The sequence below is a fragment of the Alosa alosa genome, chromosome 8, assembly GCF_017589495.1.
Source record: "Alosa alosa isolate M-15738 ecotype Scorff River chromosome 8, AALO_Geno_1.1, whole genome shotgun sequence".
Taxonomy (NCBI): Eukaryota; Metazoa; Chordata; class Actinopteri; order Clupeiformes; family Clupeidae; genus Alosa; species Alosa alosa.
This window is the reverse complement of record NC_063196.1, coordinates 21,135,392-21,149,525: the sequence shown is the minus strand read 5'-3', so window position 1 is coordinate 21,149,525 and position 14,134 is coordinate 21,135,392. Positions and strand designations below refer to the sequence as shown.

General features: G+C 42.7%; 1 protein-coding gene and 2 long non-coding RNA genes across 3 annotated transcripts in view; 2 read left to right on the top strand and 1 right to left on the bottom strand.

The window, feature by feature from the left end:
- Nucleotides 1-477: 477 nt before the first annotated feature.
- On the top strand, nucleotides 478-8,977 carry LOC125299101. The gene is made up of 2 exons (XR_007194321.1): nucleotides 478-1,287; nucleotides 7,784-8,977. It is a non-coding gene; the product is annotated as an uncharacterized LOC125299101 (long non-coding RNA).
- Nucleotides 8,978-11,283: 2,306 nt separating this feature from the next.
- LOC125299102 overlaps nucleotides 11,284-14,134 on the top strand; it is a 10,518-nt gene continuing 7,667 nt past the window's right edge. The window contains exon 1 of the long non-coding RNA XR_007194322.1: nucleotides 11,284-11,359. This is a non-coding gene — a long non-coding RNA (uncharacterized LOC125299102). The remainder of the gene's footprint in view (nucleotides 11,360-14,134) is intronic.
- Nucleotides 11,910-14,134, bottom strand: part of LOC125299098 (zinc finger protein 728-like) — a 4,121-nt gene continuing 1,896 nt past the window's right edge. Inside the window, exon 2 of the mRNA XM_048250206.1 lies at nucleotides 11,910-14,110. Coding sequence (XP_048106163.1) covers nucleotides 12,060-14,054 — 1,995 coding nt within the window. The 5' untranslated portion in view covers nucleotides 14,055-14,110 and the 3' untranslated portion in view covers nucleotides 11,910-12,059. The remainder of the gene's footprint in view (nucleotides 14,111-14,134) is intronic.

Sequence of the window (14,134 nt, the reverse complement as noted above, 5' to 3'; positions counted from 1 at the left end):
CCCAACACTTTTTCAACTGCATGAAACTGTGAACCATCAAATATCTTCCAGATTTCAGTGCCCATCAGTCCCAACATTTAGCAATATAATCAAACAGTCCAAAAGTACATTAAATCCCAAACCAAACCGAAAATGCTTTTGATAGCCTATGGGTATGCATGCCGCTCCAAACGAAATGCATGTCTAAAGCCTGCCTCGAATACCAGCCTGCCTCAAATAAAGATGATGATAAATGATTTATGCTAAGCAAGTAGCCTGGATTATTTTATGATTGTTAGTAGACAAACTGGCTTCAGATATCCAACAGAGTGAATATGAGATTGTGCAGTCTTACAGTACTGTAGATGGCTGTGGTTAGTGATGTGATGCTGTTAATGGGGAGTTTTACAGTTAGCATAAAATCCTATATGTTATTATTTATTTAGCATTACCTATAAGGCTTTTTTTCCTTATCAAAAGTGATGGGGACGACGGCTGTCTCTTCAGCACTGCGGGGGACATATCCCCCACGTCCCCCGTGCCTCCTGCGCCCCTGTGTAGGCTACAGGAGTGAGACATTATCAGAGATATATAAATGGCTCTAGCTACCGGTCTTGGAATCTTGATTGGTCCTCTGGCCAGGGAACTGGTGTGTCATAGTGGTGTGGAATGTTGGGTAGGGGCCAGGCCATCTTATATCTGTCTGCAGGGAGGTGAATCTGTGTGCGTGTGTGTGTGTGTGTGTGTGTGTGTGTGTGTGTGTGTGTATGTGTATGTGTGAGAGAGAGTGTGTGAATCTCTCTCTCTCTCTCTCTCTCTCTCTGAGCAGGGTGTTCACACCAGAATAACTGAGGAGACTGCATGTCATCACCCCCCCCCCCTCTCTCTCTCACCGTCAAGGCTCAGTTTTAGTGTGCTTACATAAGTGAAACAAAGAAAATACATTTAACAGTGGAAACACATTTACGCATACAGGGATATAAACAATTTTAAATCAAAACTTTAAGATACAAATCTGTAAAGTCTACGTATAAGAGAGGCTATTTTGAACGAAACGCCACATGTAGTTCCACTGTGAAAAGAAAACTTCAGATCAATGGTTTGACCAAATGGTTTTTGGACAGAGGCTGTGCAGAGATTATGAATCATCAGCTGTTTGAACAGACCTCTCGGTGTTGACACATGTGTACTCAGCATGTGTTACTGCACAGCAGAGAAACATAATCCTCAACGTCCAAGATGACAGACTTTTCCAAAGGTTAAGACTGACTACTTTTGATGAAACTTTCTAATAGCTTCATAATCAGGGTAAGCACTTTGTTTCTCAAGGGCTTACAATTCAACCTTCTTGTTTTGTTTGTTTAACTGACATCTGTTGAAGGATAACAAATATTTGCATACCATATTTGTTTTTTGCATACCATATACTTTTTACAGCATATTTGTAGAATATGTGATAGAGTGGACAAAATCTCTTACATGGAAAACTAGTGGTTAATTAGTTATAATGATGATGTTCAATTTGTATTTTCTTTTTTTGATATCCTGACTGTAACATATAGAATACCCTTGTGTTGACTAGTTTGTCTACTCACAGTAAAAATATTGTTAATATGATGTGTTGAAGTGGTGTAGCTTTAAAATGAATCGTCAATTTAAGGATGAAAATGTGTTTTGTGCCAATGGTATTTCTGCACTTTTTCCCAATTGGTGCTGCTATGCCATTACATGTAACATGCAGTTATGCAACACAGTTATTTATCTTAAGGCACACAGACATGGACATCCTCATGTGCTGAATCCACATACCTGTAACTGTGGATCATGTCAAGCCTGTTACCCTTATCAAGAAACTATGAAACATTATTTGTCTTGATATGGGCTCACTAGTCTTTGGTATGCAAACATATGTCAGTGTATGTTTGTTGTGTGTGTGTGTGTGTGTGTGTGTGTGTGTGTGTGTGTGTAAAAATGAATGTGTGCGTGCATGTCTGTGTGTGGTCTAGTTGCACTGCGTTCAATGGTGAGCTATTTAGTTATTTTCTCCTGCTTGAACAGGAGTGGGGAGTTAAAGTTGTTGGGACCTGTTTCTGTAACCCCTGGTGCATGGTGCATGGTGGTGGTGGTGGGGTACCAGTGTGCGTCTGTTGTTTGGGGACTGGGGGAGGGCTGTGTAAGGCAGGGGTGCAACAGCTGCTGGGGTGTCGGAACGAGTGACAGAGACAGAGAAATAGGCAGCTGACAGGTACATCACATTCACACACACACACACACACACACACACACACACACACACACACACACATCACACACACACACACTGACACACACTGATACACACAGCCAGACACACTTATGACACACACATGCACACACTTGTGCACACACACACTGGCACCACCCTGTCTCCACCCCTGTTCGCTCCTCTGATGTGAGGGTGCCATTCACAAGGCATAAGGCGGTCTCTGGGAGAGGAGCCTAGTTTGGTAAGACTGCAAGACCACAAAGTGCTGGCCCTTTCCCAAATAGGAGTGAGTGAGGAGATACCCACAAGAAACAAAGGGTGGGGCACGAGAATGTGAGTTTAACACACACACACACACACACACACACACACACACACACACACACACACACACACACACACACACACATTTAATTTGATAGATCCAAAGGTGGTTGACAGTTTGGATTTGTGCCAACAAGTTCAGTGAATAACTGGCCTTGATGTTTCTGTACATTTCAGAAGTAAGATGTGACCAACATCATTTTAGCTTATTCACATGTACTGTATGGATCTTGGCCATGTATAATTTGAGAATTTAAATCAATTAACAATTAACATAACCAATTAAAATAAACATAACTTTTTGTCTAAATAATCTATTGATTTAATTGCCTAATAATTGTTAGATAAGACAGTGACCATGTTGGTGTAAGGTCCATGGCCAGGGGACACCCACCTATTCAACATTCCTGACCCACTATGGTCCTCAGGCAGACTCAGTGTGCTACGTCACACTGGGACAATCCATCCAGTGTGGTGTATTCAGTGGCGCTCTCTGAGATACGCCTGTCAGCCTTGAAACCAGAGAGCCGCCGTAGAGCCCACAGAAGCCCTTGGCTCGGGTCAGTCCAAAATATCTTGGCTCGTCCCTCCTCTTCGAGATGCCTCCCATTCTGAACTCCATTGTAAGGATCAGGTCTCTCTTGGTCATCAGTGGACACTTAGCCTTCTATTAATACCTCCAACACAAACAGGGAGGTGGGAGGTGAGTCATGGAAGGGGGTAGGGGGGGGGGCCTGCTGGCGATTAGGGGTTTGTGTGTGTGTGTGCGTGTGTGTGTAGTTGGGGGTAGAGTTGTGTTGATAGGGACTCAGAGGCGTCTTGACAGGCGGAATGCCTGCTGGTGAAACCTCATCCGGAGGAGAGCATGTGTGGAGGGTGGGGTGGGTGGATGTGGAGTTAGGGGCCAGGGCCTAGGTAGCTAGACAAGGTCACACAGGAAGAGAGGTGGGCCTAGCACACAATAGGGCACAGCTGACTTCCTCTTGGCAGAAACCAGCAATAACTGAGGGCACAGATCAGTTTTTACTCTGGCACAGCTTAGCCACAGTTCTCGCATTAAAAGTACTGATATAGAATGGAGTGCAATATAAAGTACTGAGCAATTAATTAGGACATTTTGTAAAAAAAACAAACAAACAGACAAACAAACAAAAAAAAACATGTTCAATCACCATATCTATGATACAGTCTATTCACAGCTAAGCCTTCTTCCCTTCACTGGTCTGTGACATGAAATTGCACTTCTGCTGGCCATGTCCACACAGAGAATTGAATCTAAATGCACGGAAGCACATCGCAAACTCATATCTGAAAAGTTCCACTTTGAGACTCATGTGGCTGCCTCAACTAACTCAGTCATGTGCATTTTTAATGTGCTGCGATCAAAGCAGAGCCCCTTGATCTCTTGGCAGAGCTGCCGCGCGTGTTAAAAGAGGGATAAACCTTTAAGATTTTAGGCACCCACGGGGGGCCTGACATCCTTACCAGTGTTCCACGCGACAAGAGTGGAGAGAGACCCGCTGAGAATTGCCCTCCGTCTGAACTCGAACTGGTCGCCCTCCGAGCCGCAGCGACATTTTTTTTCGGCGCTCATAATAAAAACATAAAACCCTCCCCTACTCTACTCCAACCGCCACAGACTCCGTCTGAAGTTATTTTGGAGCTGTCTCGGCTGGCACAGAGAGGCTATTGGCTGTCTCGGAAAGGATGGAGGACCTACGAGGTGATCCGCACGTCTATATATATAGATGAGAATAGCAGTCGAACACATTCACTCGCCGGCAGGCGTTCACTTGAGATGATCAAGCACCCAACCAGTGGGGATGTCGTTTCAACAATAAGACTCGATTGGCTGGACAAAAAAATCTCTTGGAGAATCTTCACTGATCCAGTCATCATTTTGAAGGCTGTGCCTGATACCACACTGCCTCCAACTGACTGGGTGGCTTACAGATAATGAGTTCATGGAGGATAAATATTAGTTCATGCAGCAGCACTAGCTACAAGCAGTGTCTTGTTAAGAGATATAATTCAGCATAAGGCACAGCAGTGATGTAATGTTTCTATGCGCTGCGTGCCTTGAGTTTGTACCAGAGAGTCATGCCCTGTTCCTGGATGTGACATTAAAAGGGTAAATATATGTATGCATTGCTGCTTTCAAACTCTGCTCCTCTGGCAAATGGCTAGTTAGACATTAGAAATTGTGAAAGGTCCTATAAGAGGCTCTATTGAACTTCGCCACAGTATACGGACCAATGACAAATGTCATGAGTTGCTGTTCCTCAGACAGATTAACATACTTTTTTATATTAACATACATTGTGTTAAGACCACTATTACCAATATTACAGGATGGGGCATGTGACCCAGCAGTAGGCATATGCAGTGATGATAAACGATTACTGCTGATCTCTGGGAAAAGGCCAAAGCGATCAAGGGCTCAGTGCTGGCTGGCCACTGGCTGAGGAGTGATCTGTGTGTGTACCCAGAGAACAGAGTTGCTCATTGGATTAGACTTGTATCTCCATCCTCTAGAGAAGTATGAGAGATTACATCGGGTCTTATAATCAGAGACTGACCCATAAAACGCACAAGAGAGGTGGCTCCAATGGATACAACAAGGAAAAGGAGTCAAAGGCAGAATAAAGTTGGGAAACTAAGGCCAGGGAAATAAGGGGGAAAAAAGGGGAAAAATAAGTCACCCCATCAGGCTCGGTGATCTGTGCCAGATGGGCTGGTCCACCTAGTGGGCCACAAGGCCATGGCAATGTGGGATAAACCTTCTGTTGCTACCATCTATTTCAAAATTCTCTGTTGCGACCCAACCAATGTTGGAACAGCCCATCCGATTAGAGGTCAAATGGTTCCAATGCAGGTAGGAAGTGCTACCAGCGTCCTCTCCCTCACCCTCTTAAGTGGATCTATCTGAACAGTAATGTCAGAGTCCACAGGGTAAATAATGCAATCATGAATATTATCATAATCATGAGTAGTACATTTCTGCTGATAGAGCCCCCTAAATCCTATAGGCTACCTTCATTCAAGCTTTTTATTTTAGTATTTTGTGCAGCAGCTACTTGACAGTTGTCATTAATGCAGTGCACAACAAGTTACCATTGCCCCTTTTTCTAAACCGTGTATGAAAGACTAAGCATATAGCAGGTGACCTAACATACACTTTTGATTACTTTTGAAGTACAACCAATGGTGTAGTCTACGTGATACGCAGGATTATGCAGTATATCCACTCAAAAAGCATCACCATCTCAGTATACCCACTTAAAATAGGCAAGGATATGTATTAACATTTGGGGTTGATCACAGTATACCCACTACAGCTAACAAGACTACATCACAGTATACCCACTACAGCTAACTAGAGTACATTACAGTATGTCCACTACAGCTAACTAGACTGCAACACTGAGTACAATACATTGGATTATGATTATCTTCACTTCAAAACCTAGATGACATGCACATAACCAGTAAGGTTAAGGTAGTTAAGTTTCCTATTGCCACCATGGCATGGCTATTGCAGTCTTATGAATTGTGACATGTGGGGTGAGGTGTCATCTTAACCTCTAATAGTTGCATGGTGTTTATAGTGGACTCCCTACACAAAGCAAATAACTCCACACACACTGTGATGCCAAATTAGTATTACTTAGCCTGGTCTCTACGAATAGCCTGACGTTGCCAGGGCCAAATTGTTCCCACTCCCTGCAGCAGTTTCAGTGATGACGTCTCAATAACAGGAAAGTAAATGTTGAGAAACCTTAGCTACCACAATGAAATGTGTGTGCACATCCCAGGTGCAGGACAAGAAGACTTAAATAAACTGCTGAGTTCTTGCACTAAGTTTTCTCCCTTTCCATTTTTATTATGGTCTTCATCAGAATCTGTACCCTGAGAGAACCTGAGAGAACCCAGAGAGAACTATCAAAAAAGGAGAACTCTTTTTCAGCAGTTCATAAGACCTCAATAACCACTTACACATTTTGTGATATGTCATGCCTTGTAGTAAACATTTATGACATATGACCATGAGTTCCAGAGAGGCAACAGTGTCATGCTATTATTGTCCATTGCTATCATGATGACTCATAATGTTTGATGCAAAGACTGTTGGCTAGCATGATCAACAGGCTAAACATGTCATTTAACACATTGACCACAACCATGACACATTTTGATGACGGCATGTACAACATTGTTCTATCTTCAGACATTGACTGCCATGATGATTAACAGTTTGGAACATGGTTAGATGGAATTGCCCAATGATGACACATTGCATTTCCATCATCCACTGCTTGCCATTCCATAGTTATCACATTAATTCCTCTAATTTGATATTTAATCACGCTTTAGTCACTCCTGTAGTGCAGAATTAGCAGCATTCTAGATGTAATGACTAGCTGGTAACATTAGTGAAACCATCTGGTCATTTGATTTGTGATGACAGAACCATGACATTGTCTTGTCTTACGTATCACACTAGTACAATGGTCCAGACGTCAGATGTGTTCTGCTTGTGTATTTGCTGATGGCGCAGTAGAACTGTAGCCTACTGCTGAGCAGAAACACATCAAAGGGAGTGTGTCATTCACATTGCCTCACAGCCACCAGCCTCGTTGTTTATAGTGTGGAGAAATGTAGTGCTACTCGTTTGCGCTCAATCTGTCAGAACCACAGAGGACAAGATGTCATTTGATCATGAGTGAAATGCAATTTGAGACTTGCAGAAACATGGGCCCCAGGTGCACTGCACACACACACACACACACTCACACTCACTTACTCTCTCTCTCTCACACACACACACACACACTCACTCACTTACTCTCTCTCTCTCTCTCTCTCACACACACACACTCACTTACTCTCTCTCTCACACACACACACACACTCACTCTCTCTCTCTCTCTCTCACACACACACACTCATTTACTCACTTACTCTCTCTCTCTCTCTCTCTCTCTCTCACACACACACACACACACACACACACACACACTTACTCACTCTCTCTCTCACACACACACACTCACTTACTCTCTCTCTCTCTCACACACACACTCACACAGCAGACACACACATTTTAACTGTCCCATTACAGTGATTGCGATTTCTAGTGGCCTTGACTAAAGACGGAAAACATTTAATTTAGGGAGATTTTAATTTAGATTGCCACAATAACCAAAATTAATCCTCAGCTCAATCCTTCCCCAGGTCCCGTGGCATGATGGCAGCCGGCAGTGAGAGCGATAGTGGACACAAGGAAACCTTCAGCGCCGAGCCAAAACCCACAGCCTGGGATGGGGGGGGATTTACGCCGAAACAGAATAGACGGATTGTGCTTCTCTTTCCACACTTGAATTGCCCATTCCATTGAATTATGGAATGGAATATATGTACAATATAAATAAACCTGCCTTCCATTGCATTGTGCGTACCTCACATGATACGACCGCTCGCTGACACGAGTGTTACGAGATATTTACTTTCTATTCAGTTGCCAGGCGCTTATCAGTGATGCATTTGTACTCCATTGTCATTTTTTTTTCTTGCTCAAAAATAGACTTGCAGCATATTTCTTTGATTTATGTTAAAGCAACACTATTTATATACTATTTAACACATTATTTTCATGAGAAGGCATCAATCTATCTGTATTATTAATCACTGGTGAGTAGTTCTCTTGTAAACATATTGCATATGCCTATAGTAATATAGAAAATGCTTTGTTTTTGTTTTTCTACTTTGTTTTTCAAATTTATGAGGAATTATTTTGTTTTAATGCTATAAGGTTGAAGATATTGAAGATTTTGTTGTTAAAACAAAACTGTTTTCTAACTTTCGAGAATGACTAAAACACCTGAAACTAACAATCCAGATGAAGGAAATTGACAAGAATAATTTTCACTATCCTTTCACTGTTCTGACTGTCATCATTATGGGAGGTCTACAGAATTCCCCAGCACCACCACCACTAGCACCACCCCACTAAGTATTTTTCCTCTTGTCATGTAAAATGTTGACAGGCTCACATATACTGCACTAATGAAATGAGGAGCTACATACCTAACTGTAACATCCTCTCAGATCTCAGAGGATGGGCTTTGTGTAAGAGGATCTGTTTCCTGTTGAACAGCTTATTAACAGCATTACAGGGCAGCTACAGAGAGCTACAGAGATTTCTACGCTCAAAAGCAAACCATGATCCGATGCTTAGAAATTTACACATTTACATTTTTTCCTGACAAGAGGACAATTTTATGCATTGCATTGCATAGTTACATTTGTTTGCTATATTTAACTGAAAGACCAATATTTGAATTTTGCATTCTGCTTTACCAATTTATCTTTTATGAACCACAGAATATCATGATAGACATTCTAATTAAACAAAGTCATTTGAGCCAACCCTCTGTGAACTCTCAACACTTTTGAGCAAATGGAACTGGTCATTTGAGCTTGTAATAGGTCTCCACCTAGTGGATATGATTGGAATAATATGGGATAACAGATTATAGTTCACTACCCTAAGCCTATGTATGTGCATCAGTGCACTATCTATATGACTGTTTGCCTTACATAAGTTTGGTGAGTAAGAGCATTTTCCAGGCAATAGCAATACTTTTCTCATGTAAACCTTAATTTAGTCTAGGTTACCATGATTTCCAGGTCACAATTCCTAGTCTCAAATAAGTCCAGCAATGAAAAGTGCAACAGTTAGACTATATCTATCCTAAATATATACAACAGATACATTCATTCACATGTTTATTACAGTAAATATTTTTTATGGAAATATGTACACATACAAAGGTGAATCAAAATAAATATCAAGGTTGAGAGAACATACTGTCATAAATGTAAAACTCAAAACTACTGCTTGCATATCAAGCAGAATGTCATAAATAGTGCAAGGATTATTTTTAATATCAACAACTACATTTTCTTTCCTATAAACACTCACATAGGGCCAACTATTTACAAATGTGGTAACCACAATATATTTTCATCAGAAACATAATGAACCTGGATATAACATTTTTACTTTAAGGTGTTATACAAGAGTACATTTCTGAGTGCTTTAACACTCTTTGACTCCTTTTCCTACTTGTGAGTGTGAAGGTGAGTCTTTAGATGGGTAGACTGGGTGAAGGTCTTTGAACAAACTGAGCACTGAAAGGGCCTGTGTCCTGTATGGATGACATAATGTCTCTTTAGCTTAGATGGCACCTGAAAACTCTTGAAGCAGATGGCACACTGGTAACCACTTTTTGGCTTCTCAAGCTCTTCAGTCTGTCGTGACGCACACTTGTGGGAGCTGAGCTTCCGCTCTGTAGCGAAGCACCGACTGCAGCCTGGGCAGATGAGCAAGTCGTTGGGAGGCTTAGACAGGCGACTATCCACCCCTTCCATTTCAAACTGCAGCTCAAAAACCTCCTCTTTGAGGTGTGCCAGAGCAGAATAAGAGCTAGGGGTATGAGAGACCTCTGCCAAATCCAGTCCATCATCTCCAGAGACTTTCACCTTCTCCATGAAGTATTCAAACTGATTGGCGCTATGGCATTCTTCTGCTTTCTGTTCCTTTCCAGTATGTTCCAGTGTGGCATTTGCAACTGTATGTGTGGGGCCAGCAGGGGAAGTAGTGGTTTGTCTGATCTCCTGGGGATCATGGTTCTGTCGAGGCAGTTGACTTGGTAACACCCTTGCTATGTTTTGCTGTGAATCAGTAAAATCTTCCTTGTTTTGAGCTGACGGGAGTTGTGTCAATGGCTGTATCATGAAATAATTAGCTTCTTGCTTGTGATCACTGACATTAGCAAAACCATTATCTGAAATGTTCAACTCTGAATGGCCAGGTTCATTGACAAAAGAGATAAGTGACTGGCTACTTTCATGATGATCCTTGTCACGGGAGGTGTCAATTTGTGGAAAATGCAGACTCTGGCTTGGATCGCCTTGTTGAAGAACTGCATCAAAACTGTTACTTGCAGACTCTACATCCCCACTAGCGGGCTGACTTACTGCACTACCAGAGACCAAGTTCTGAGTGTTCTTGTCATGTACTTTCTTGTGAGTCTGCAGGTGGCAGAGCTGCCTGAAAGACTTTGAGCAAACCTGGCATTTATAAGGCTTGAGCCCCATGTGGATAAGGAAGTGCCTTGCCAGTTTGGACGGAGAGTCAAACTTCTTGAGGCAAATTGAACAGCGATTTGCTCTTTTCCTAACAGGTATCTGCATTCCCACTGACGATGATGCTCGTTCACTTCTGAATGGAGTATGCTTATACGGTTCAGTGGTATTATTGGAAGGGTCAATAAATATTTGATTTTCAGGATATGCATCAGCATTGCTATTCTGTACTCTATGTAGAATCGGGTGCATTGGGGTAAATTCAGGGGCGTAGTTAACTTCTCTGTCGACAAATAGCCCCCCATTTCCCTCATGTGTATGGAAACTGTGAGATTGTGAAGACGTGTTTCCATGCCACTGATCTGAAGTCGTCTCTACATATCTAACATCACAGCCATTTTTGGCTAAACTCTGATTATACTTTGATGGAAACAATTGCTCACTTTTACCTCCTGCTTCCTTTACAGATACCCGACGCTCCAAGCTATGGCTTTGAGGTGTACTGCTCTTAATGGTGTTTTGCTTTGTGACTGTGCTTAGTTTCAGGAGGCTGTTGTTTTGAGGTTGAAACTGATGGTCTGGTTTGGAAGCCGCATCTTGCCTACCATTCTCTCCACTACTCAGAGTTCCAACGAACTTCCTCTTCCTGTGAACATTCAGGTGAGTCTGCAGATGACATGACTGTCTAAACGACCTGCCACAAACTTGACATGTGAACGGCTTTACGCCCATATGAATTAATAAGTGTCTAGCAAGTTTGGAGGGAACACTGAAGTGCCTCTTGCATATTGTACAAGGATGTCCTTTTTGCTGTTTTGTAGGTTTTACTGTAGTCTTCTGCTGAACATATGTGGGTTCTAGTATGACTGGAGGGTACCTTTTTCCCCTAACAAAATCCAAGGAAGCATTAAGGTCCACTTGATCTCTATTGGAGGATCCTTCCATTGGGATTACATTAACAGGTTTGACATTATCTCCTTTTGCTGGGTAACAGTACTTGGCAGACTGACTTTGACCATTTGACCATCGTGTTTCTTCCTTGCTCTGGCACCTATGTACCTTCAAGTGGGCCCTCTGTCTAAAGTCTTTGGAGCACAACAGGCACTTGAATGGCCTCAGTCCCGAATGACATAAGGAATGTCTGTGCAGTCTTGATGGACAATCAAAGCATTTGAAACATACAGAGCAACAGTATGGACTTTGTTTGTGTGTTCTGATATCACTGGTCAAGGAGTCACGCTGAGTTTTGCATGGGATATTATCTAGATTTTTTCTTCCAATACACACACTCTGACCAGAGATACATTCTTTAGTAGGTTCATTAGTTTTCTGTACTTCTGAAGACATTTGATTTTGGTGTTTAGATGTTTTTATCAGGGTACTGACAGGTGTAGTTCCAACTAAGCTCTTGTGGCTTTGAAGGTGAACAGTAAGGTGAGTTTGATGTCTGAATTTCCAACCACACTGGTTGCACGTTGAAGGCTTTCTGTTGAGGGGTTGATGCTCGACTGTGGTGGTTTTTAAACCCTTGCCTTTGCAAATAGGGCGTCTTCCTTCCTGATCTCTCATGAACCCTGTAGTGGACCTTCAAATGGACAAGCTGCCTAAAAGCTCTCTGACACATGGAACACTGGAAGGGTCTTTGGCCTGTGTGAATCAAGCAGTGTCTTTTCAGCTTGGATGGGGAACTAAAGTATTTAAAGCACACAGGACATTCGTGGACAATTCTGCAGTTTAAACTGACAGTCTCAGGTAAATCGGAGAGACTCTTCTCTGACGTTTGGTCAGAAGGTTTTGACCCATATTGGCTATGGTACACAGAATGATGGGGTATGGGCTCAATTGAATTTGATGGTTTTCCTCTGACCCTGTTAACCGCTAAGAAGTTTGGCACACAAGTACCCAAACTACAGCAGTTCTGGGCTGCAGTTGTGCAATCATTCATATCGTTGTGTGCATCAATTTTGGGCACAGTGGTCAAAGATCCACTTTCTTTAGGGTAATTATGAAAGATGTTCCTCACTTTTCTCTTGACTGACTTGCTGGGTTGCTTAAGGCAAACTTTGGTGTGCAAGTGAAGCTTCAAGTGGCACAGCTGCCTAAACGATTTGGCACAAATATGACATGAAAAGGGCCTCTGTCCAGTATGAGTCAACATGTGCCTGTGCAGCTTGGAAGGAACCGAAAAACTCTTGAAACAAGTCTGACATTCATATGAGCCTTTTTTGGATGACCTTTCATCTTGTCCAGTGACCAATAACTCATGAGGTTTTGAAACATAAGATGGAACCATTTGATCATCATCTAAATGACTGTGCACTTCTACTTCAGATATGCTTTGGCTAAGTTTCTTGGGAGGTGATACATCTGATCTCTGACCTTTGTAGTCACTCAGTTTACCAGTTGTGGCTTGGTCAAGTGTGGGAATGTCATCGTAGGCATATGAGGCCTTCACTTGTAAAGTAAGATGCTGCTCACTGACCTGTATAATCTCACATGGAGATTCTACCACATAGGAGGGCTTAGCAAGAGCTTGTTCCCAAATTTCTGAAGGTGAGCTGTCTGCAAGTGTGAAGCCAGGAGGCTTTGCAACCTCTGACACGTCTGCATGTGTTGGGCTACTAATAGCAGTCTTACCATGCAAATGGGTGGGATATGACTCAGCTGATCGACTCTGTGTTGGACTCTTCGGGTGATCTAACACAACTACTGGGAGTTTCACAGAATTCCTTCTGCAGTGAGACTTTGAATGAAGTTTCAGGTGGGACAGCTGTGTAAATGCTTTGTCACAGAGAGAGCACTTAAAGGGTCTCTCACCTGTGTGGATGAGCTGGTGTCTCTTCAGTTTATATGGAGAACCAAAATGTTTTGAACAAACCATACACTGATGAGGCCTTCCCCTGGCGACAGTGCCTTGCCTGGGTTGTTTGTTGGGGTTCCTAGGAGAACTGAATACTTTTTCCTTCATTTTTTCACTTTCTGTGAAAACCTCTGTGTCATTCCATCTGTAACAATTCCAGGGGTCAGTTATGCTGCCAGTCATCTCTGGTTGTTCGCTGAGATTGAAATAACCCGAGGAGTTGTCATGACTGGATTCCAAAAGGTGGCTGTCCTGGACAGACAAATCCCTTGCAGCTGTGGGTGGTGGGTATAAATCCACCTCTTCATCAGTTCTTGCATTGGGGTCGAGATTTACATGGGTCTCCAAGTGCCTCTTCAGATCTGCCGACTGGCAGAAATCTCTTGAGCACAGCACACAGGAGTACGGCTTCTGCCCTTCGTGCATAAGAAGATGGCGCTGAAGTCTGGAGGCAAAGGCAAATTGCTTCAAGCAAATTGGGCACTGCTGTCCCATAGTTCTACTGAACTGAGCAGTCTACCTTTACATCATGCTTCATGGACGGTCCTTCCCTGGGGGGAGGAGGTACACAATGT